This window comes from Mastigoproctus giganteus, chromosome 9 (assembly GCF_048544385.1).
Source record: "Mastigoproctus giganteus isolate SK-2022 chromosome 9, ASM4854438v1, whole genome shotgun sequence".
Classification (NCBI taxonomy): Eukaryota; Metazoa; Arthropoda; class Arachnida; order Uropygi; family Thelyphonidae; genus Mastigoproctus; species Mastigoproctus giganteus.
The window spans coordinates 109910982-109936544 of record NC_143583.1 but is presented as its reverse complement, the minus strand read 5'-3'; the positions used below and the strand labels follow the sequence as shown (position 1 = coordinate 109936544).

General features: G+C 36.5%; 1 protein-coding gene across 2 annotated transcripts in view; it reads left to right on the top strand.

Annotated features, from left to right (window-relative positions):
* The window catches only part of LOC150080634 (store-operated calcium entry regulator STIMATE-like), an 86220-nt gene that overhangs the window by 57187 nt on the left and 3470 nt on the right, over positions 1-25563 (top strand). For both annotated transcript variants that reach the window (XM_090380598.1, XM_090380597.1), the window contains 4 exons: positions 6349-6444; positions 15789-15910; positions 17973-18085; positions 23389-23472. In XM_090380598.1, coding sequence (XP_090236724.1) covers positions 6349-6444; positions 15789-15910; positions 17973-18085; positions 23389-23472 — 415 coding nt within the window. The remainder of the gene's footprint in view (positions 1-6348; positions 6445-15788; positions 15911-17972; positions 18086-23388; positions 23473-25563) is intronic.

The window sequence follows — 25563 nt, the reverse complement described above, 5'->3', positions numbered from 1 at the left end:
CTCCTTTGTGAATTGGGGTTACATTTGCACATCTCCAATCTGTGGGTACCTCCCCTGAGTCCAAGGAAGTTCTCATAATTATGTCTAAGGGTTTGCTTACTTCCTTTGCTGCCTCCTTTAATATAACTGGATAGATCCCATCCACCCAAAGGTGCCTTTCTTGTATTTATCTTCAATTTCTCCTCCACTTTACTCTCAATTATTACAAGATCATCTAGCTCACTGCCAGTGTTTACTCCATCTATGGCATTCCCCTTCCTGAATAACTCTTCATGTGTGAATGTCAATGCAAAATATTCATTTAGTTTGTTAGCTACCTGAGCAGGATCATGAACAGTTGAACCATCGATATCAAGTGGACCAATCGATTCATCCCCTTCCTTCTAGAGTTTACATAAGTAAAGAACTCCTTTCTGTTTTTCTTTGCATCCCTTGCACATTACAATTTCTCCTAATCTGAATTCGCCTGCCTAACCTCCTTTGTAACTTGGTTACAGATCAACTTATATCTATCATAGGCTTCTGTGTCGCATGTTAATTTATATGTATCCCATGCATTTTTCTTCTCTGCCATAAGTCTCATTAGTTCATCTGACCTCCATTTAGGCCTGAACCTTGAACAATATTTCTTAGTTGGTATGTAAAGCCTAGTAGCTTCGAAGATAATTTCTTTGAATACTTCCCATTTTGAATTGCAGTTGGTCCCACTATATAGAATTTAAATATTGTCTCAGACCATCGTAGTCGCCTTTACGAAAGCAAAAACCCTTCCCTTTACCCTTAATGGTAGTTACCTCTTTGAGTAAATCCCACTTCAGCACACTGTGATCACTGCCACCTAGTGTATCTTCAGATTCTTAATGCATGAAGAATCACTATTGATAATCAAATCAAGAGTATTGCTCCTTCTAGTTGCTTCCTGAACATGCTGATTTAGAAAACAATCATCGAATAAATCCACAAAAGCCTTGCTAGTGTGAGTGACCAACTCCCAAATTCCAGTCAATATCTGGGAAATTAAAATCCCCCATTATAAGACTCTCTGATTTTTCCCTGTACAGTTTCTTATTATACTCATCAGAGTCATTAGGCCTATAGCACACTCCTACTCTCAATTTTGATCTCCCAATGCTTATGTCACACCAAACTGACTCGACACTGCACTGTCCAGCGATGTTGACTGGCTTCACTTCCTTGGATTTTATGTATTTCTTAACTAATAGCATAACCCCTCCTCCCTTCCTATCCTGTCTATCCTTTCTGTATATGTTGTACTCCCCAAATTCCAGTTCTGCATTACTTATATCTGTGTGACACCACGTCTCTGATATCCCAACAATATCTGCCTTTGATGCTATGAGCAATACCTCAAATTCATCAAATTTATTTACCAAATTCCTAGCATTGGTGTATACGCAAGTATACATGCACCTGTTCTTTTTCTTAGCTACCCTAACACAACCCATGTGTTTACTTGTACCCCAATGACTCCCAGCAGTCTCTGAAATATCCTGCATCTTATTTTCCAAGCTGCTGCTCATTCCAATAGAAGCAATGCAAGAATCACTTTCACCTCTGCCAGTGGCTACTGTTAATCTATTAGTCCTTGTATCCTCCCAATCTAGCAGTTTTCCAACCCACCTAACACTGCCTCGATAGCATCAGCAAACATTCTTGCCCCCTTTCTATTTAAGTGTATCCCATCCCTGTGAAAGCAGTCTCTCCTGTTAACAAGTACAGATCAGGCTGAAAAAAAGTCTACCCATTGAGCCTTGCACAATCTTTCCATGGCCGAATTGATTGACAGGGCTCATCATATACTCCCTCCTATTGTGTCTGGGCAGAATTGCAGACACTTTCAAATTCAACCCTAATTCACGGCTTTTTTTTTTTCAACAATGACCTGTACTTGTTAAGTAATTCCGCCGGTCTCCTACTCTTAATATTATTAGTGCCAATGTGTACAACTATATCACCTTTTGTGCCCTTAAAGATGATATCCGCTCTACAATGTTATGAACCTTGTCTCCTGGGAGACATACCCTGGTCCTGTTCCACCTATCCTTTTTACAAAGCATGTTTCCCTGACAATAGAGTCACCAACAACTACTAGTTCCTTTGGGACCATTCTGCCTTGGGGGTTGCCGCTGTGTTGTGTGATGCCCAAGCGCAAGCTGTGGCGTTGGTGTGGGCAGCTGAGAGCTTGATGGGCCCCTCACTTTTAATCCTTCGAGGGCATCCACCATGTCCTTCAAGCTCTCATATAGGCCCATAAGAACGCTGAGTTGTCGCCTGATTTCCTTGCATCGCGCACATACAAAGGCATCCCCCATGGCAGTATCATGTCCCGTACCTGACTGCTCCACAAACATCAAGCAAATAGTGCATTTTTAAAGGCTGTGATTCAGAGGGCAACTGTCTCCCTGAGTTCTCCCCTGAGCCACAGCACTCCCATTAGCTTGAGCCTTTTGCTTTGCTGCTCTGGTCTGAGTCATGATTTCTATTTAATTTCAATAAAATTTCAATTTCAGTACAAAATTAAAACCCTAAACTTGTATCCTAACACAGTTATAATGCTATATTTATGTTTCAGTATCGAGTGTTATCTATGAAATCCCTTTATATAACTTCCGTATCAAGTTAAGTATTAATTATTTATTTTTGCTAATTATTTATGTTGCGTAACCTGAGTCGTTATATGTATATAGTTAAAAGTACAATTTAATTGACAATGAAGTTCAGCAAGATTAGATTTACTGATTAATTGACAATATTATATTATGTACTATACTATACTAAGCTTATACTATCTAGTTCAAGATATTTTGTATGGCGGCAATGTACGAACGGTAAATCTACGGACACTTAAGTATCGATTAACTTCCAAATCTTGCTGTCTCAATTCAGAATAAACTAAGGATCCTGACTAGCTACTTACAGAAATAATTTGATATAACAATTGGTTAATAAATCGGCTAAATATGGTTAAAAAAAAAAAAACCTCGTTCAATGGAGCTTCAACTTGTAACACATGGATTTGATACCCTTACCGATACTAAGTAATACCTACAAAATCTATCTAAGTTAAATAAACTAAGTATCGTAACTAGGAATATAAAGCTACTGTAGAAAATAAGTTAATATGCCAATTTAAGCTAATTAAACAGAAAATAAATCAGAAAAAACTTCTCTGTTCCAGGAGCGGCAATAAGCTACGTCCGCACAGGCTACACTCGTTCTCAAAAAGTTAGTTCTGAAGAGACAAATAATTCATAAACATGCTGATATTGTAAATAAAATGGAGTCAGAATTAATAAATAAATTTCCTGTTTATACTCTGGGATGACTACATGGTCAGAGGAGTTGGCAAGATAGAGAGAATACAAGAAACAGCACCGTATTTTAGTAGTCACGAGTTTAAACTTCGTTTTCTAAAAGCACATGTACTTATGCACCTTTGTGAATGACCACTTGGCTATGGGGGGGCCTTTCTTCGTGGATTCAAAGGAAGCAACACGAGGGAGGCTACTTAAGAGTTAAGTAGTCAAGTATTTGTGGCAGGTTTTGGTGATTTAATGGAGTAAAACAGGCATGCATCCCACCAGGTATTTAACTTTGAAACTGATTTGTTTTGGGAAAAATGACAAAACCTACATTATGGAAAATGAGAAAAAAAATGATCTTATCATAATTTAGCCTCAGAAGACATTTATTAGCTCAAATGCTGTATTAGCTCAATTGATGTATTAGCTCAAATGCTTCTGGGGATTTTTCTGGAGTCAATCTCATAAGTTGAAGCATCACCATATAATAGCTGTTCCTTGTTGCCTGTTTAGCACTGAACTGCAAATTGGTTTCTCTCTAAACAGTGCCTCAATATGGAAGTACAATTTCAAGAAGTTGGCAATTTCAAATATTTAATTTCACATATTTGAAAAGTAACTCCTAAAATGTATTCACAACATGTATAGCTCCCGACGAATTCCACCAAGTCTTTTCATATGAAAAGATGAAATTCCATTGCACCATGTCAATGCGTTGCATTGTTGCATTGACCTGGAGCAATGGAAGTATATTTTTCGTTCATATTTATGGTTGTGGCAGCACCTTCCCCAAATGTGCTGCCACAACCTAGGTAATGCATTATTCTCCAGGATGATCTAGATAGATCACAGTATTCATGTCCAAAACCAATGGGGCTGGCCAAACCATGAAAAACAGCCCCAGACTATAATGCTGGTTCCACCAAACTTCATTGTCAGGATGATACAGTCCGGCAGGTTGCTTTCTCTGGGCACAACCATCAGACTTTTTTTTTTTTTATGAAAACCACAAACATGAAATGAATCAAAACCTATAGTACTTATCATGCATAGGTTGAAGGAGATGGCGGGGGGAAGGGATACCAGAAACTTTGCTCTGGAGATTAAACATTAGTTTTGCCATTTCAAGTCTCCCATATGCAAAGTGTTAGTATTGTACTGTGACTTGTCACTCTGAAGCACAGCTTTCCATTGCTCCACAGTTAAAGAATGGCTGACCTTGCCCCAAGTTAGATGGCATTTGGTGTTAGTTGGGAAGATTGAGTGTCGTAGCCCATGTTATGCAACGTCTTGTGCACTGTATTAATGCTGATGTGTCCCATTTGCCTCACTGGCCTGTGTTCTGAGCAGTCATAATTATTTGCAGGGCTCTCCTGTCATATTCCATCAGTTTTGGTGGTTTTCTGGGTCATTTCATGGAGATTTCAGCACTAATCCTCTTCCATTTGGTGATCCATCAGCAATCAATGACTCGGATCTTTAGTTATGTTAAAATGTGTTGCATACAGGCTGACTGCTTATGTGAAAACCCTATTACCATTCTGTGCTGGAAGTTTTAACTTCATCACATCATATTCTTTGACACACATGTTAAGAATTTTGAAGAAAGCAGTGAAGAACCTGTAGAGAAAGAATAGCTTACTCTCAGTTAGCACAATAAACAATATCTAAAGCAGATAGTTACTGCCTTGCAGGAAAGGCTGTTTCTTTCCAATGATTTTTCTTTGTGTGGTTACCTTTAGCAACCACACAAAGAAAAATCACCTTTGACCTTATTAGAAAGGGGTGGCCCTATCAAGAACCCAAACTGTGTATTCGTGATACTTTATATTTTATCGTACAGAAGTTTGAAAACTAAATTAACTTAGTTAATCATAGATTTTATTTTTAATTTTGAAATGTGTGTAAATTTTTTTTTATTAATGATTCATTTAGTTGTAAATTTTAGCTAATTTTGATTTTCCATGTTTACAAAACTTAAAAGTAATGATATAAAGAAATTAAACACTGTTGTATGAAGTTAAAGGAACTGTTGCAAATTACAATAAGTAACAGTGGTTCCAACTGCTACCTTCATACAAGCAAAATTTAGAAAAATAAAATTCAAAGTACCAAATGGAGGGGAGAAAATTTCAGAATAGATAAGTGGGGTTTTGTACTTGCTCAAGGAAGTAGGGGGACATATTTTTCACAGGATACTATGTTGCAACTGCTGCCTGAAACAGGGGTGCCTCTGTAGCCAGGTGGGCAGGAGCAGCAGTGCATAGCACACGCTTCTTGATTAGACCGGGGTTCAAGCCCGTGACCCACCAAATACAGAGGATGTGGAAAGGTCAGGGAATGACCACCGCATATCCCCAGAGCAATATGGCCTTAGTTGCTAATGCTCCTAAAAACCAAATAACAAACAAGCTGCCTGAAACATGCCAGTCAGCCCTCCCACCTTCTCATTGCACCAACATAATGAGAAAAATACAGATACTAAAAAATCCACAAAAGGTAGCTTGTTTGGGGGCCACCACATTGACCACTTCAAGAAGACATCAGCCCTGTGGAAATTCCTAGAGCATTCCACTTTTTGCCATGGCCTGCTAAAAAAAGGTCAGCAAAAAGAGCTGTGGACTCACCTGTGTTGAGCAATGAAGACAATCGAGAAAAGTGGGTGTTTGTATTTCGTCTGTTAGGTTGCTGCAATTTGGAGTTTCTCTGCTTGTTTCAGGTAGCAGTTATGCCATATTTTTTATTCAGGATAATGCACTTTCCTGGATGATTATAGATTGCAGTAATCTACTCTGGAATTTATTTTTTAATTTGGTACTTTGATTTTTTAACTTGTATGCAAGTGGCATTTAGCATCTCTTTAGCTTTTTGTTGCTGTTTGTAATGATTTCTCTAATGTTGATATAACAGTACATAATTTTGAAAATCATTATTTGATTACACTGTTTAATTTGTATTTTAGAAAACTTGTGAAAACACTACTGAATAATATTTATTAAAGAAAGGACCATTTGAATTTTTCTAGGTTTTTTGACACCTCTAAACAAGGCTTGGGAGCTTTAATTATTCATTTTGCCAATATATTCTTAGCTGAATTTTTACAAGGAGAGCCTTGCACTTGGTAAGTACACTATTTAGAGGCTGCCATCATATTTTTTATAATTGAAACACAATTGAATAACTGAAATTGGTCATGTTGCCAAAAAAATGGCAACAAGTGTTATTTATTGATTATAGTTAACCATAACTGTTAGAAGTTACTGTATATATGGCTTATTAATTAATAATCCACATACAGTAACTTTTAAAATGCAGCACTCTTATTAACGATTGCATTTGTTCTTTAAGAATCCATGAAAAAACAGGTGACATTTCTCTTTTTAAGATGCATACAGGACTATCTTGTCCTTTAATCTATTTTGTGTTGTTTTTGCTGCCAGCATGATTAAAACTACATAGATAATGAAATGATATTAAGTCTCATAGCAAAACAAACGTCCCGTGCAATGAGCTGCCTTGGTATGGGCTTGGCAAATGGTAAGTTGAGACTGATATGACAGTTTGTTTCAGAGCTAATTAGTCCCTCATCAGGTGGTCTCTAGTGAAAACTTTGTAGAAAAAACATTTGTTTGATCGAGCTGCCATGCGGTACACAAAATTTGAATTTTAAAAGTTATAATATGGCTACAGCTGTTTTGTCTGAGTTGTCACTATAGATTGCCTGCTGTCTAATGAGGTACTCAAAACAGTCTCATGGCAGTCTAATATTGTAAAAAAAGAAAAAAAAAAAGCCATCTGTTTGAAAGTGGCACAATGCCAAGGGAATTTGCTACAAAGGCAAATCTCTTCTGCTGTGAAAATTGACCATTGCATTATCAGTGCAGTTTAAAAATACTATTTTTCAGTCAAATTTGTAACTTAGCATGAAATGCTCTTGCAAATTAGTTATGTCATCATTCATACAGCGCTTGTGTGAACTGGTGTTGCTAGTTTAACATTGTTGTTTAGTTTAACATTGTTGCTAGTTTAACATTCCTTTTAGAACAGCTGAGAGCAAAGAATGTGCCAAATCTGGTTACAGCTAATGATTAAATCTGCAGTTAATCTCCTCCATAAACAGACTTACTGATGTGTAAAAACAATAGATTTAATTCTCCAGATCTTATTATAAATCTTGCTTAAGAAGTTGACTTTTTGTTTATCCTTCAATTTAAGCATTTTTCTCTGAAGCACATTTATTGATATTCTGTCTGATACCGTTTACCAGACATGCATTTAAAATTGACATCACAGTACTTGACAGCATTTCCTCTGACTTAGTTTATTCTCATTTGCTTATATTTATTAAATTGAACTTTTATTTACATCTGTCACCATTAGCTGTACCTTTTTAGTCATCATATTTATCTATAGATGTAAATAAATTCACTAACAACTGAACTTATTTACATCTATAATGGATTCTAGGCTTCTGGATTTTAAGGAAATTGCTGTACAGTCAGTCCTCGTATAGCACGATAGTTGTGTTCCTAGAAACCCTCGTGCAATATAAACAGGCCCTATGGGAAAAATAGGGTTAGGTGCCCAACCACCCAAGATTGAACACACATTTGTAACCAAAACATTACCAAACACAATAAATTATCGTAATAAAATACGTAAGTATTTTATTACGACTATTATGTAATAAAATATTGCTAATGCTTTTGCTTCTATCTTAAGCAAACTTGTTTTTTTGTTTGATTTTCTATCCAAACAGATGACAGTCCATTCCATCTCTTCCAATTCTTTGTGTCTTAATCTAATGGATTTTAATTACACTTTGAGTGTTCCTGCTCAAATTAGGCCTGTAGCACGTGCAATATCACACGGTCTTTCATTTCGCTCAGTGTTTCACAATTTCATATTTTTTCTCTATCGACAGAGGCGGACTGGCCATAAGCCTTACCAGGGAAACCCCGGAGGCCGGTGTGATTTTGGCCATAAACCATAGTATGAGGCCACTACAAATTTTCCTGGGTAAAAATTTTTGACCCAGTCCACCTCTAACTCTGTTTATCGATATTGCTTTTCTTTTTCTCTCTGAATCTGTAGTGTCTTTGCCAGGATGCTTTTTTTTCACACCTTTTAAGTATTTTACTCATTTTTAGGGAATAAAGCTCAATTACAAAATGAGGAGGCACATAAACAAAGCTCTACGCGTGTAGCAAATGAATAAACAATACCGTAAAGGCAGAGACACTATGAACACCTCACTAGCTCACATTTTACTAAAGTACATTTCTGGGGGTTGTTACCATAAAACAATAAAAACAATTTCCAGTTGCGTTCCTGCTAGTGAAATCTGTTATAAACTGGTAGTAAACTTGATCTAATTGCATTTGTGATAATACCGATAGCTGGAATTGTGTGGGTTTTTACATTATTGTTGAAATGCGTTTCCTCTTCACTGATATAAAAAACATAAATACATTTTCAGAATCTTCTCTTCATTCCTATCGTGTTGCGTTCGGTTGGGGTGATTCCGTGTTCAACTGCCATTTCTTGTAAACACAAAGGCAAATCGTGCATAAGCGAATTTGGTTCATATTATATACGATATCGTTCCCCTATTTATAAATCGTGTATGATTGAATTTGTGTAGTGTAAACAAGTGTTATACGAGGAATGACTGTACTCTAAAGAATAGAGTAAATGAATAAGTAATATGAACTTGCTTACTGCTAAAACCTAGTGGGCATAGATATAATTTGTTGTCCCGTTTTAAATTAAATACTAAAATCTCAATGTTTTTATATTACACCTACCTTCACTCTCTCATTTCTCTTAATAGGAAAAGAAATATACTACATACCAGTAAGAGATTTAAAAAAAAAAAAAATTGAAACTCGTGTCAGGTAATGAATTGCATCTGTGCTTTTGTGAATATAGCTACTTCATTTTACACTGTAATCTTACACAAGCTGCAGTTCTTTAGTCATTTAACAATACTTGATTTAGTCCATTAAAACATTCACTGACAAGCATTTTGTTCCTGTTTTGGGTGTGCTATTATTCCAGTAAAAGACAAATATACACAGGTGTGCTTGGTTGTTCATGCTTGCCCTACCATAATCTGCAGTTAAATGGGATTCAACCTCTCCAATCAACTCATTTAAATTCCTGGGGGTTATTTTCAGTAATAAATTGAACTTTTGCAAGTTTGGAACTCTGGGCAGGCCAGTGAAGCTGGCCTGCCCAGAGTTCCAATAGTGCATGCTATAAGCTATGCTATTCCATAGTGCATGCTATAAGCTATGCACTATGGAATCATTCATTGTTATGCTGAAATAGAAAAGGGTCCTCCCATGCTGCTGCCACAGTAGGAAAGCAGAATTGTACAGAATGTTAATGTACCAAATGGCTTTCATTGTTTCAGGAATGACATCCAAGCCCAAACCATCAGAAATAACCTCCAGACAGTGATAGCACCTCCACCAAACTTCACAGTTGGGTCCAACAAATTCAGGTAAATAATGTTCCCTGGGCATCTTCCAGAATCAGATATGGCCATCAGGATGGAAAACCATGTGTCATGAGTCATCACTCTGTAACACAGCTTTCCAACATTCCAGGGACTAAATTATGAATTGTCCTGCATTTCTTCCATAAAATCCACTGTTATGCAGCTCCCTATGCATCATCCATGTGCTCGTAAATTACTGTGCCTCTACCCCCCCACCCCAAACTCCTCTGAACTACACTGTCCTCCAACATTTATTGGAAGTAATAAAAATATATTGAAGTAATGAAATAAGAGGCCACATGTCAGGTAGCTGGAATTAATAGTTAAAGTATTGTCTGGTGGTTGTGAGAGCCTCTATTTTGATTTTATTCTTAATTAATATTCACTTAATTTATCTATTTACCAATGTAGCATTTGGCTGGAAAAATGTATGGCAAAAATCTTAATTTTTTTTAATTAGTATCAGCAACAATTGCGTTAATTGGATTTTGACGCTAAATGCAAACGTGTAATCTTTGGCTATAAAATCCAATTAATAGCATTAAATTATATTCAGTTGGTTATTATATTACATTAGAGCTAGTAGGTCCTCTCTCTGAATGTAGCTCATCAATAGAGAGAGAGAAAGAGTCTGCTACATGTAACAGACTCAACATGTAGCAAGTACAGAATTCTATTCCCCCTCTCTACATGTAGGATGAGAATAAATTCTGTTAGGGTGTAGACAGCCACATATATTACTTGAAACTGTATTGGCAAAGAGTGATTTCCATCAAATGTTTTACTGCTTGCCTTGTTGTGAAGGTGTCAAGTAATCCTTGGTTGCAAGAGGCTGCTGTGCCTCTTGAAATCTGGTATTTGTTCCCATCTTTAATAAAAAGCATATCCACATGTAGTGTGGATATGCTTTTTATCTGCCAGTATGTTTATGTATTTAAATTAACAAGGAAGTGCTCCTCAGAATCAAATGTTCTGGATACTGCTGATTCCAAGTAAGGCTAATTTAGCATTAATTAGATTACCTAATATGTTGGGCCCATGATCTGAGCTTCCAGTAAAGCATTGAGTAATGTGTACACTTGTGCTTCTGGCTTGTTCCTGGGAAGCCATTGCATATGATTAAAGTTGGCATAAAGCCTAAGTCTACTTGTAATGTGAGTGATAATTCATATTACTAGGTTGAACTGATCATTCTGCATTTATGCAGGTTCCTGATTAAGACTTGAATAGCATCAAACCTTGCCATGTTGTCAGGTTAACATTAGAAAAATAGAGTAGCTTCACTATTGGTTAACTATTGGGAAGACGTAATGGATTCTACAACCCATTCATGCTCTTGCTGTGTTCTTCAAACAGTATTTAAGTGCAACATTGGATCACATACTTATCCTCATCATAAATTATGGATCCTGGGATGATTTCTTATTGTCTGTTTTGTGATCTGTGGTACCCTTTCAAATGAAGGTTTCTGATTTTATAGCTGCATATAGCTTGTACAGTGTGTACGTATGCTCATGTAAGTTAGCCACCCTATCATTTAAAGCAATTCTTTTGTAACTGTTCAGCTGCTCAGTGAGTTTGTCTACATGATAATGTCTTTTGAGAGGCTGCCCTAAAATATTGAAATCATAGTGATTGCATCTTTAATAAAGCATAGTATTGTTGTTCATTAAAATAAATGGTTCAAATCATTTTCTCTCCGTAGGATTGTCACTGCCAAAAGACTTGCATGTCAACCTTGCTGCCAAGCTCAAACAAGATAGCCAGTATATATGCTTATTTCGTTTGACAAAATAAAAACATTGGAAATCATTGTCCCCCTCTTCTTGGAAATTGGAAATCATTGTGCCTCTCTAACTTGTTTCTGTTCTCTGTTTAAACCCTTCTTTTCTGTTTCAGGTGATATCTCTTTCATCCCCTTTCTTTCTATACTCCTTCCTTCCCTACTAGTTAGGCGCCTCCGTAGCCAGGTGGGAAGGAGCAGCAGTGCGTAGCACACGCTTCTTGATTAGCCCGGGGTTCAAGCCTGTCACCACCAAATACGGAGGATGCAGAAAGGTCAGGGAATGACCACCGCATATCCCGGAGCAATATGGCCTTAGTTGCTAATGCTCCTAAAAACAAACAAACAAACAAACCCTACTAGTTCCCCTACTTCTATAAACTTTTCCTTTCCTTATTTACCTTGAGGTTTCTAGCTTGTCTGGACATCTCAGTAAGAGTTTTTGGGTTGTAGTGCCTGGCTTCCTCCATGTGGCTTGGGATGGGAGTCGGAACAGGAAACCGGGTGTTCCCTGGCTGCACTCAGCAGAACACACACTTATACACACTTACTGGCCTTAGTGCCATGCCCTTACAGATGCACCAGTGGCATATAGGGGGAATCCCTAGTTACTGCCATTTATACAATCATACTTTGTACCCCTTTCCATCCTTAGATATGTTGATCTTAATCCCAAAACCATAAATCAAAAGGAAAACCTTATATTAGTGACAGTATTATATAAAGAGTTTTTCTTAATTATAGATGGATGGAAGAATGAGACAAGAAAAGGATTTAACTTTATTCGCAAGAGCTTTATTAACACATTTCCTTTTTGAAGGGGTGCATTCACTCTGCCATAATTTTTGGAAAACATTCCAAAATCCTCAACATTCTGAAAATTCATAAATAATGGTTGAAAAGTGAAAATCTGGAATTCCTAGCTAAAAGCAAACACTTACTTTTGGGCTGCAAAATTGTCTACTCTGATATTCCCTGTCAAAGACAGTAATTTGTAATCTCCTCTTTTTGATCTTCTCTAGCTTAAAGTCTACCCCATTCTGTCAAATTCATCTGCTGCCTCTATTGTTCTCTCAACTCCACTAATCACTTGTAAACTTCCTTTCTTTGAAATTTGACTTTCTCCAATCCAACTTTCCTAACAATGAGGTAATGTTCCTTGGTGATTTTAATGTTCACAACTCTAACTGGTTTCAATTTTATAGTTGCACAGACTCAGCTGGTTGAGATGCTGAGAATGATCTTGCAAAGATGTTTCGTTTGCCTACCAGAATACTAGACAATCCTAATCACACACCCAACATTCTTGATCCTGTTCTCACAAAGTACATTGTAGAAGTGAGTGGTCCTCAGTCACATCAGATTGCAACTTTGATGGTCTCATGTCCAATGGAGCCTTTTTTCTCATTGCCATTCTCAACCTTGTGTTGTTTGGCCTTACAACAATGTGAAATGGGATCATTGCAAGATTTCTGTTCTTCTTTTCCTTGGTTGGATTGCTCTTTTAAATCCTGTGATGTCAATATTTGTTCAGATCATGTCAGTGAAATTATTCTTATAGAGATAAAATCCTTTATTCCACACCTCACTTTAAAATCTCATTCTTTATCTAAACCTTGGTTTTCCAATAAGTGTGCTAAGAAAAGAATGTTGCATATTGCAGTTAGTTTACATCCAAATCTCTAGGTTTATTTTCTGCCTACATTAGAGCTTGCAACAATTGTAAAGCAGTTAATCAATTCAAACTAGCTTTTGAGCATGTTGAGAGTAGAAATCTTGCTTCTTGTTCATTGGTACTCATGTATTCTGATCTTTTGCCAAAGCTATTGGCTGCAACTTTTTCCCATCTATACTCCCACCTCTGTTAAAACCTGATGGTTCTAGTGTCTCCTCAGTTAAAGCTGACTTGTTAGGATCCTACTTCAGTGTCTGCTATGTGGCCTAGTACATTGTCACATTCTTTTCGTGCTCTTGTTTATTTGTGATACTAAGTGTTTTCTTTGAACTTTATGTTAAATAGTTATGCTGTGCATGATGCTGGATCACCGTTTTTGTTGCCTGACCACTTCTTTGCACCATATGTTACTCCTAAAGTAAGTTATTTTTAATCTTAATTACTGTATTATTACCATTGACTGTGTAGTTCAATGGTAATAATACCATTGAAAGTTAGGGAACAGCAAGTCAATGCTGTTCCCTAACTTTTTTCTTTTGCCACTCTGAACTTTGACCTTGTTGACTGAGTTCTTGGGGAAGTGACCTACTTTCTTCCTTGACATCTGAAACAGTGACATTTGCCATAGAGCAACTGTGGGCAGTTTCATGTTGTATTTCTTTTGACTGAATATAATAACTTTAGATTTTTTTTTTTTTTTTTTTTCCGAATTGTTAGGATTTTCTTATTGATGGTAGTTGGTATAATTATCCTCTCATAATGATATTTTTCAGTGACTTTTTGGGTGATTTATTAGTATTCTATCGTAAAATCTAACATCATAATGCTTTAAACATTATTTATTGTTCTTGTGGGTCAATCTTTAGGGTGCCCCAAAAATACTACAGTGGTGTGCAAAATTTAAGGACCATTCAGGTTTTCACCTGTATCTTCTCATAGGAGTGGCCTGGATATGGAAAAACCATACCAAAGGAACCTCACGAGGTACAGAAATGAAGGAAACAACATCGACACAACGGAAACAAAACGGTACAGCGGGACTTTATTGAAAAATGGCAACATAGCACTGGCTTCCATGATACAGATGCATCACTGCCAAAGATGGAACAAAGGGAAGAGGTAGTCCTCAGTAGGAGATATGGCCACCCCTAATGTCGATGCAGGCTTTGCACCACCTGTCCATACTTAGAACAATGTTGTTAAGTTCTTGCAGTAACATCGTCCATTCCTCTGTCAGCAGCATCTTCAGCTGGCAAACATTTTCTGGTGGGTGTGCACATGCCACTAGGCGTCTTCCCAGAGCGTCCCATATGTGTTCGATGGAATTTAGATAGGTGGAACAGGCAGGCTAATCCATATGAACAATGTCCTCACTTTCCACAAGCATATCAACATCTGAAGTGCGATGGGTGTGGCGTTATCATCCATAAACACAAACTCGGGGCCAATGGCACCTTGGAACAGATGCACATGGGGAAGGATTACCTCAGTACGGTAGCGTGCACCAGTTACAGTACCGCCTTTCATTATCTGGGGTTGTGTACATCCATCCAAGATAGTGCCTCCCCAGACGAGAACACCTCGACAGCCATATCGATCCCTTTCAGTGATGTTCGTGTATGATACTGTGTGCCAACCTCTCGCCAGATTAGCTTTCATCCAGAATCACTGCTGAGACTGAATCTACTCTCATCAGTAAAGGGTACCTTAAGTAAAGATTTTGTGGTTGTAACACTTTAGAAATAGTGTTGGTCCTTAAGTTTTTGCACACCAGCGTACTTTACTTCTGTTAATATACTTTACTGACTCTGTGAACTGTCTAACAATACCAAGAAAACTGTTAGAGAGCCCTCTCCAACTCTTAACTGTCTATGCCCTTGCTCAGCAAGAGCATAGGAAGCTCCTCCAGAGTCCTTCCCTTTTGATCTCGCTCCATGTGTCATAGATGAAAGCTGCCTTCCTGGTGATCACACCTCCTGGTAACTAAAAGACTAGTCAAATACTTTATTCGCATACCCCCCCCCACTAACCATGCCGGGGTTTTGCAGATGTTCTTGCAACATCGCAGGAGAATTCTATACAAATTTGTGGAAACCACTGGAAACACATTTTCTAATGCTTGTGGCTCTATAAGAATTGTGTATGGTTACTAGATTGAGAGAAATTTGCTCATTATTTTGGGTTGTGCAAATTCTGGAGCACCCTGTACGTTAATATTTAAATAATGCAGTAGTTAACCTATTTGTGGTTGCATGTTATATTTCATGCTCAAACTATCTTGTTCATTTGGAAAGGCTCATTTCTTTCCAAGGTAATTTTGATAATATTAAAAATTTAAGATATCCCCAATGAATAGCATCGCAAATGACACTATCTGGTAATATCTTGTATATATTTTACTGAAACTGTCAGTTGGTTAAAATAAGATTTTTAAAATAAAATAAGACAGTTTTCTAATGCTTTTTATTTTTATATTTTATTAATTCAGTATAACTGTTTCAGGTACATAATGAATTTTCTTCTTGATTCCACTGTGGGACTGTTTGTCATATTTTTAGGAATTCGTCTCACACAACATCTTGCAAGGAAGAAAGGATGGGATAATTTAATCTTTGGAGAATATGGTAGGTGCCTGTGTTTTTTTTTTTTTTGTCTGAAGTGAAATTATTTGTGAAGTTTCGTATTATGTTCATAAATTAAAGAAAGAAAGTTTGATTTTTTTTTTTTCTGTTTTGAAGTAACAATGATTTCATAAGTTATTCTGGTTAGTAAGCAACTAAATTCAGAATAATTACTAATTATTCTGAATTTAATTATTCAAAATAATTAGTAATTATTCCATCTCTAATTCTGATATTGTATACCCATCAACTTTTCCAGTTTTGCTGTAAAATTTTCAGTATTCACATGTCCATTATTGTTTTCTGGAAAATTTATTCTCCACTCCTCCCACCATCAAATATTCACATGCATTAGATTTTATTTGTTAATGTGGACTTCAAAAGCTATTGTTTGGTGGCTCTGGTTCCTCTTGTATTTAGCATAGAAAAAATTGGTCATGTTCAGTATGTACTACACTTCAGTTTGTTTATCTTAGATAGCAGTGGTGTTTACAGGTTTTGTAATTTGTTTTTGAATGGTTATTTCTGATTATTTTCTTCTGAAAATATATCTGGAAATATGTAGCTTGCTTGAAGCTTGATTTCTTTCCTGTGAGTATGGTTTTCTCCATTATCTAGTGTCAGACACTGTTTCTGAAATAAAGAAACCTTCCATTGTTAATTTTCAGTGTTTCATCATTATTTAATGCCCTACAAAAATCTCTCGTTAAATTGCATACTTACTTTTGCATTGGCAGAGAGGTAAGTTACTTCACGTATAAACAACAATGGGAGGTGATGAATGAAAGTATTATTTCCAAGGATTTGTTCTTATTCTCTTACCTTCATACCACTATATATATCCAAGTAAGAAAAAATATGGTTGCATTTTGTGGTCTGTGCCAACATGACATTAATCTATCATATTGTAGAAAAACTGATATTGCCAACCATTTTTTTGGCGCCTCCCTAGCCAGGTGGGAAGGAGCAGCAGTGCGTAGCACACGCTTCTTGATTAGACTGGGGTTCGAGCCCGTCACCACCAAATACGGAGGATGCGGAAAGGTCAGGGAATGACCACCGCATATTCCTGGAGCAATATGGCCTTAGTTGCTAATGCTCCTAAAAACCAAATAACAAACAAGCTAACCATTTTAAGTATTCAAAGTGTGTCTGTTTTTGAACTATTTTTTGGTTGAATGTGGAAATGCTGATTTGTATGCTATACATGTGTATTCCCTGTCTTCATTTTTGGTAGAATTTCTGTAAATTTATCAGGTCATGATAAATTCCCATATTCAAGAAAACTTCTAAATCCAAAGTCACAAAATATTATGGGTCTGAGAGGACAAAACTAGAGTTGCAGTGTTTGTAAAATGGATCATTTTCTTCTTGAACTGATGGTAGCAATGATATAGATACAAATTATTCTCATTGGGAACCATTAATAAAAGTTTTGCTATATATATATATTTACTTTCCTTTTTTTTAAGGATGTTTCTAGAAAATTTTCATCCAAATTGGCATTTTATAATTATTCTAGCCTCCTAGGAATGGGTTCCTATGATAATACACATGGAACACATGTGTTCCATGTGTATCCAGATCATTCAGAATCATTAAGTTGATTTCTTGTTCTTTACATCCCTGTTACTTTTGTTATTTGTTCATTCTTCTGCATTTTTCAGAAAGTTTTAATTTCTGATTTACAAATTAAAAATTAAGTCCATTGTCAGGAACCATCTAGATAATTATGGATTTGCCAAAATGGATTTGCCAAAAACTTTAATGTTTGGCATTCTCATTAAAAAAAAAAAAAAAAAAAAAAAAAGTTTCATTTAGAATATTACATGGATTTTTTTCTTTTTTGTCCTTTTGAAAATGTTTTAATTTTACAGCACTTTCAGTTTGGATAATTTTTCTCTGTTATCATACAACCAATCTCATTATATTATAATAATTAAAAATTGTTTCTTTAGTTTTATATAATATATATATAAAGTTTGACTAATTTTATTAAGATATTCTCTTGTGAATACTTTAAAAATTAATATTAATTTTTTTTTTTTTCTGTCTCTCTTCAAAGGGAAACCCCCATATGTACATGCTTGGTTATCACAATGTGCAGTGTACGTATCTCTTATGATACTTGAGAAAATACTCATTGCATTGCTTCTCCATTTAATATTTTTAGATCAGGTTTGTATATGTCTTGCTTTTATCAATTAAATATAATGCAGTAAGCTATATACTATCACTCTTTAAATTTTAGAATTAAATTCTAAAAAGGAACAATTATATAGGCACTTGCACTAATACATTAACATTTACTAATGCTAAGAGCATAAATAAATTTAAATTATTTGCCAAATCAACAACTGCAGCAGATCTAATAGAAATGTAAGATACAGTGCATAATGTTTATAATATACACGCAAGTTAGTTATAATCCAGTTTAATACAAATATATACTAACAAAATCAGTAGCTTTTGAGACGCGTGTCTCTTTGTCAACTGACAAATTAAATACAAAAATACAACGAGCTGAGTGAGGCATGTTAATCATGCGTCATTGTTGTTGCACGGACGTGCCCTGCTTTCTACACCACTGATCATCCAGCATTAAAACGGTTGTCTCTAGGATGGGATGTAGACGTATGCCTTTCTGGCGATTTAATGCCTTTGGATTGTTTACTATGTTGAGTGACTCTAGCCATAGGCAGTGGCGAAAGTGTCGTGAGTGGTCTACTATTTCAAAGTCGCGTTTGGGGTCAAGATCGTGGTTGGTGGCCCAAAAATGTTCCACGACTGCAGACTGGTCAGTTTTGGCAAGCCGGATTGCTCTGTCGTGTTCCGTGAGGCGATCTTGGAGACGCCTTGATGTTTCTCCTATGTAGCAACTGTTACAGTCTCTACAGGTGATGCGATATACCACATTGCTGCGTAAGACAGGTGTGACAGGGGTCTTCACGCTGGAGACAAGTGAACGTAGGTTCCTGCAGGGTAATTGCACATATTTGATGTAACTTCTAAGGACCTTCGAGATCCGTCCTGACACGCCTGGATAATAGGGAATGTAGGCGGACGATATACCGACTTGGTTCGGTGGTCTTGGGTTGGATGTGAGTTCTTCTGCCTGTAATAGGCATCTGCTTAGTACATGGGATGGATAACCACATTTGGTTAGGTCCACCTTCACACGGGAGATCTCGTTACGCCTAATTGTGTCGGTGCTGGAATGGCTCCAAGCCCTGGAGAATAAGGTGCAGGCCGTGCTATTGAGATGGCTTGGTGCGTGGCCGGATCTGTAGTTAGTGTATACCGCACCACATAGGTTTGCGGTATACTGAGGTCTCTAGATGTGGGCCTACGCGATGCACTAGGACGTCCAGGAACGGGAGCGTACCGTTCACCTCTGATTCTATGGTAAACTTGATGAAATTAGATAGGGAGTTGAGGTATTCCAGCAGTGCAGTTTCAGAACCACGTAGTATTACGGTAAAAATATCATCAACGTATCTACACCATGTTGTAATAGGTGTAAGTGGGTTCTGGTGTATCTGCTCCTCCAGATCTTCCATGGCGATGTTGGCTACTACGGAACTGACAGGGGCACCCATAGCAGGGCCATGTACCTGCTGGTAGAGTGAATCCTCAAAAGTGAAGATGCTGCTTGATAAGCATAGGTTGAGGGCGGTACAGATGTCCTGTGGAGTGATGTCCTGGATTGGAGGCTTAAGCCTCCAATCCAGGACATCACTCCACAGGACATCAAGATTTGTTGTCAAGAACAAATCCAATAAATTAGAATTGACAATATTGACATTCACTTTGTTTGGTTTAACATCATCAGTATGAAAGAAAAAAATGAAAGTAGGTATATATTACAGACCAAATCACTGATTATAATAATTATCTCTACAAACAGATTTAAAGTTTCATATTTGGGGTGAGGGATTTAATCTGTTTAACTTGTGAGAGTGGTCACTTGTCCAGTAGTTTGTTCTCTCTCTCTCTGTGTGTGTGCGCGTTTATAGATTGGCTAGATGACTCTTATCTATCAGCAGATTAGATCCATGAGTATAAGTATATTCCTCTTTCGGCACGATATTTAGATAATAAGAATTTAAGTAAAGGAACTGCCAGAATTGAGGTAAAATTTGAAGAAAACAAATGAATTTAATGCTGAATGCTATTATATAATTTAAGCCTAATGTGCTGTTAGTCTTAGGTCTAAATACTTTGAGAATTTAAACACCATATGGTAACAGGTTTTAAAGGTGTGTTGATAATGAGAGAGAAATGGACCAGAGAGTAAACAAAAGCATAATTTTATGTTTTGAAATTAGTGGTGCTCTGAAGAACTTTTATTGCATGATAAACTGGTGTTACGACAACTTTGTCTTTAACAGTTTATGGCAACACTGCGCTCGGTCCTTAACACATAGTTCGGGTCATAGACTGAGTGTATAACAGTGCTGTTTTGTCAAATTTTTGTAAAGAGAAGTGAAACTGGCTGAAATTCTTCACAGGTTAAGTATTAAGTTCACAGTATGATGATGAGACCCTGGTAAAACAAGTTTTTCCAAAGGCTGTGAAGAAGTTGTTAACCAACCACTTGCTTATGGGCAGCTGACAGCTGTCACAGAAGTGAATGTAATAAATAAAAAAACATAGCCCTTAGCTGGAAAAGTCATATGAAGTGGGATTTAGAAGGGTTGATCCTTGTCAATTTTCAGACACCTTTTTGTAATGGTTAATGCTCAATATTACATCAACTTGTTTTTCAATGATATACATATAGCACCTAAGAAAAGACCTCAAAAATTGTCAAAGGAAATTGTTCAGCTGCATGAGAATATTATAAAATTTACCATATGTGTGCAGCCATTGCATATTCACATATGATGAATTTTACAGTGATGACATTGTCAACCTTAAGTGAAAATCATGAACCACCCTTCTTACAAGCCTCCAGTTAACTGCTGGGGCTCATAATTCACTTGTTTTAGTTAGTGAAACACATGGAAGGATAGAAGGTGACTTAATTGAGTAAGCTGTCAGTATAGGATAGTATCTTAAGAAAGGATAATAATGGTGATTCTGGTATGCATGTTTTTTTTTAATTTTTTTTTATTTTAAGTTACCACTTCAATTGTTACCTATCTGTAATCCTACAAGAAATTATAAGAGATGAGTGACTGTTGCCACACAAGTTTAGTCTTCCTTTATGAACTAGCAAGGTCATCTGTTTTTAAATGCAAGGTTGGACAATTAAGTTGGAGGACTGGTTCCATTGCACATGTCAAGTCAGATAGGACCATGGCACACGGGAAATCTCACCTACATGAATTCTTTCTACAAAGTAATTTTCATCCAGTTGTGTTAGAGCCATTGTGTTGTTCAAGGCATTGCTAATGTGTTTAGTGATAAGACAAAGAGCACACATTATGTCAGATTGGGGAAAAGTGCAAATGAAACCAACGGATTGGTAAAAAGAGCATATGGTAAGAATGCTCTGTCTAACTTGCATATTTTTCACTGGTTTATGTGATTTCAGGGTATCTGTGAGAATCAGAAATACAGTGAGCATCCAACAGTCTAGAAATGGTCCAAGTTTGCACAGTGATCACAGCTGATAGAAGAATAACTTCATGTTAATAGAGAGACAATTTGTGCAACTGTTTGGCTAATGAACAAAAGCTGCTTAGACTTGAAGCATGCCAATAGCTCATTCAAGCTGTTGATTATGTGACCTTCCTTGTTTGAAAGGGAGAATCTTAATCAACAGCTTGAATGAGCTCTTAGCAGGTGATGAATCATGGTGCTTTGAATACAATTCTAAACAAAGAGAAAGCATGAATGGTAATGGGATAAAAGAAACAAAAACATGGAATGGTTTTGAGTTGCTCCAGGACACAAAAATTGTCTAGGAGAGATGTGCAGAGATTTGCCTTCATTCAGCAGGTGGTTGATTGTTGGAACAAGCTTCCATCTGTTGTTGTAGAAGTGGATAGTTTGAATAAATTCAAGAAAGAACTAGACAAATTAATGGAGGGGACGGTTGTTGGAAGGGTTTTTTTTTGCCGATTCTTTATATGCTTGCTTTTTTGCATCATATGCCACTACTACTTATGATAATGTCAGTCTCCATGCCATGCTTTGAGAGCAAAAACCAAAGTGATGTAGATCACTTCCTTTGACAGCTAGCAATTTGTTCCACTAGGTAAGATAGTGAATAAGGAGCACTGTATTTTTCACAAGTTTTGGTTCTTTTGGTTAAAAGAATTCACCAAGTAAGGCCTCAATTTTGAGAAAAAGGAAGCTAGTTTCTCCCTGACAGTACTAGTCTATTAGTAGCAGAATAGTAGCATTTGAAAAAAAAAAAAAAACTTTTCTCTATGCAAGGTATACTCTGCATAGAGGAATAAAAGAGTTAAAAGCCAGGTATCCTCTTATGCCATCAGTAAAAAAAAAAAATGACTCATCAGTTTGCCATTATTGATGAGTGAGAGTACTGCAAAAATTTTCCATGAAACACAGCCATTATGCATGTCACAGCAATAATGAAGCATGCCTGATTTTGCACATAAAATGGCTCTAATTAAAAATAAAATCGTGTTATTTAAATTTTTTAACAATGATCTTACATAGAGAATCAGAGAATCAGTGTTAAAGGCTCCTATCCTAAATGTTAAATCCTCCTGTATCATTGATAAATATTTTACACATCACTACGTTGATGTGGACTGCACATAATGCCTCTGAAAAAACAGCCATAACACATGTATAAGGGGAACTAGCTCCGAACAGCAGGAATTTTCAAAATAAGCCCCAGCAGTATGCTATTGGAGTAGGTGGATGTCATTGAAGAAAACATGGTGCAATTTTTTCCTACTTTACAAATATTCCTATGCTGCATTGCGTTGTTGAATAATTGCATTATCACACATAGCAAGTTTTTGCTGCCACTTGCCTCGCCATCCTACAAACTAAATTTGGGAATGGGTTGTACCTTGTAAATCAACAGGCATTTTCTCTTAATGTGTTTTAATAAATTTTAGTTTTTGAATGGAGTGTTTCATGAGTTTATTTACTGTACTTTGATGTGACCATGCTGTTTTTCATTCATTTCTTTGGATACGAAACAAATTTCTATGTCTCATAGAATATCCAAACAGAAATCGACATACAGAAAAAATGTTATGTAAGCCAATGTTTAAAAGTAAGTGATACTGGTAAATAATCCTATGACTGCTTTTTCTGAAAAGCTCATGTTTCTTGGAAAGCATTCAGAATTCATTTTTTTTGCAAAAAAAAAAAAAAAAAAAACGCCCTGTAAGCAGGAGGAAAACAGGAAGGTTTTGGGCCAAAATCCTCCTGCTTATAAATAATTTATCTTTAGGTTTTTGAAAGTCAAAAGTTAATAGTTATGTTGTTATATATCATACTAAACTTATTGTTAACACTTGCTATTACTTGTTTTATTTCTTTCTTTGCAGGATAAAAAAGTCATCACGTTACCCATTAAAAATCCAAAGCTGGAAGTTACAATTGTGGTTCTTGTAATTCCTTTCATAATAAATGTAAGTCTGTGTTTATACACACACACACACACACACACACACACACAGGAGTTGTGTGTGTTCATTTTACACCTAACAAATGTGTTATTCAACTTAAATAGTCTAGAAACAGGCTCACAGCCTGCTGCTGGTGTGTGATGCTGTGCTCTTGATCAGTGATGAGCAATTGCTTGAAATTGAGTTTTTGGGTTTCACTTTTTTTTTTATCTTAATTTTGACCCTGCAAGCCATTTTAAAGATCAAAAGATATTAAAGATCAAAAGTTAAGCTCCTTATGTTACTCCAAACTACAAAGATTTTTGGATTGAAAGGGAGGGTAGAGCGAAGAAAATGGGAAATTTGTCCTCAGTCCCCACTTCTGAAAATGTAATCCCTTTGTCAGTATCATTTAAGAAAATCAGAAAATACTGATTCCAGTGCTTATTCCCAAGGGATACCACTTCTCCCCTTAGCTCAATCTGAAAGGTAACCATTAAGTAAAACTCTCACATCCTGCATTCACCTAGAAACTAATCTGAGAATCTTGTTTGTTCCAACTTGTACAGTAACTGTTGTGCAGGACTAGTCAAATGCTTTTCTAGAAGCTAAATAAACAATGCAAAAATTATTTCATATATCACACTCATGAGTGACTATTAGAATAACTAACCAGTTTACTTAAACACTAATATATTTTTATCTATATGCCTCTGTGTTGCATACTTAATCATTGGCTCCATGATTTTTTATACTATCGAAGTCAGAAACCAATATGGCGAGAGTTAGGCACTTACCTAATTCTTTGAATTAGATAAGTGCTAACAGCTTAATACTGTCCTCATAAATAATCTTAATGCTTTATGCACCCTCTTGCCATCCTTCCTCAGAATTATTGGATATATGCCATCAGCTCAAAGAGCCTTTATGCTTGAGTTTTTCTAATAATCATCTGTGATTATCATATCAGCAATTTCATACTTGCATGGTTTCTTATTGTGCAAGGGGTCTTTCTTCTTTAAAGATTAGTGCAAGGTACTCATTCAGTTTATCATCAAAATCAGATAGGTTAGCTTCCTGCTCCATTACACGAGGCACTGATCTGATATTCTTTTCTTCTTTAAATTCATGTATGTGAAAACTTTGTCCCCATTCTCTGCTCTCTTAGCCAGAAATTTCTCATAGACAGCCTAACCTCTTCTGTAGTAATGTTACAGATATAACTCTTGTATGCTTCATACTTTTCAACATTCTAACTTTTTCATTTCATCATTTTTCTGTTTTTGTAAACCTGCTGGCTCATAGTTCATCCATCCCAGTATATTCCTCGTGCTCTATTTTCTTAATGGTATATATACATTCGTGGCTTCTACCACAAATACTGTAAAGGTTTTCCACAACTCCCCAATTACAGAAATAAGGCATTCGTACTTACTCACCCATTCTATCTACATATAAAGGTTCTTATTATACTCTTCACAACCTTCTGATCTGTATCATCTTTTTACCTTTGTTTCCAGTTACCCTACACCACACAGATTCTCTGAATAGCATGTGCAAGTTCAAAATCTGGGTAGGCTTTTGTTGCATCTAGGCTGCTCATGATAAGCAGCATGTTCCTACCCATTTCTGTCTTGTCTTTCTTTCCTAAATGTGTTATACATGCTACTCATCATCCTCTATTTATAGATGACACGAAGTTTCTGTTAGACTCATTATGTCAGCATTAGCTGTCCTACCCAGAACAGCTAATGCTGACATAATGAGTGTTATCTAGTAATGCACCAAGTTTTAATTTAACATCAGTATACTTTTCTGTGGTCCTGGTGTCAGAACTGATCTATTAATCAGTTCTTACATCAGGATCACAGAAAAGAATTGCCAGTTGAGCTAGAATTATCCACCAGATTGACCTCTGAATTTGTGCCACAAGCTGTGTCACAAGTGATAAACTTGTGACTCACGGGGACATCACCTTTGGCCATTCCCATCTGAGTCGGGAAATCCTGAGAAGCATTCAGAGTGGATACTGGAGCAACCATTTTTAAGATACAAGGGGTGTTCAATAAATTATCTATGGAAAATTTATCTATTGGTAATTTATTCAAATTATCT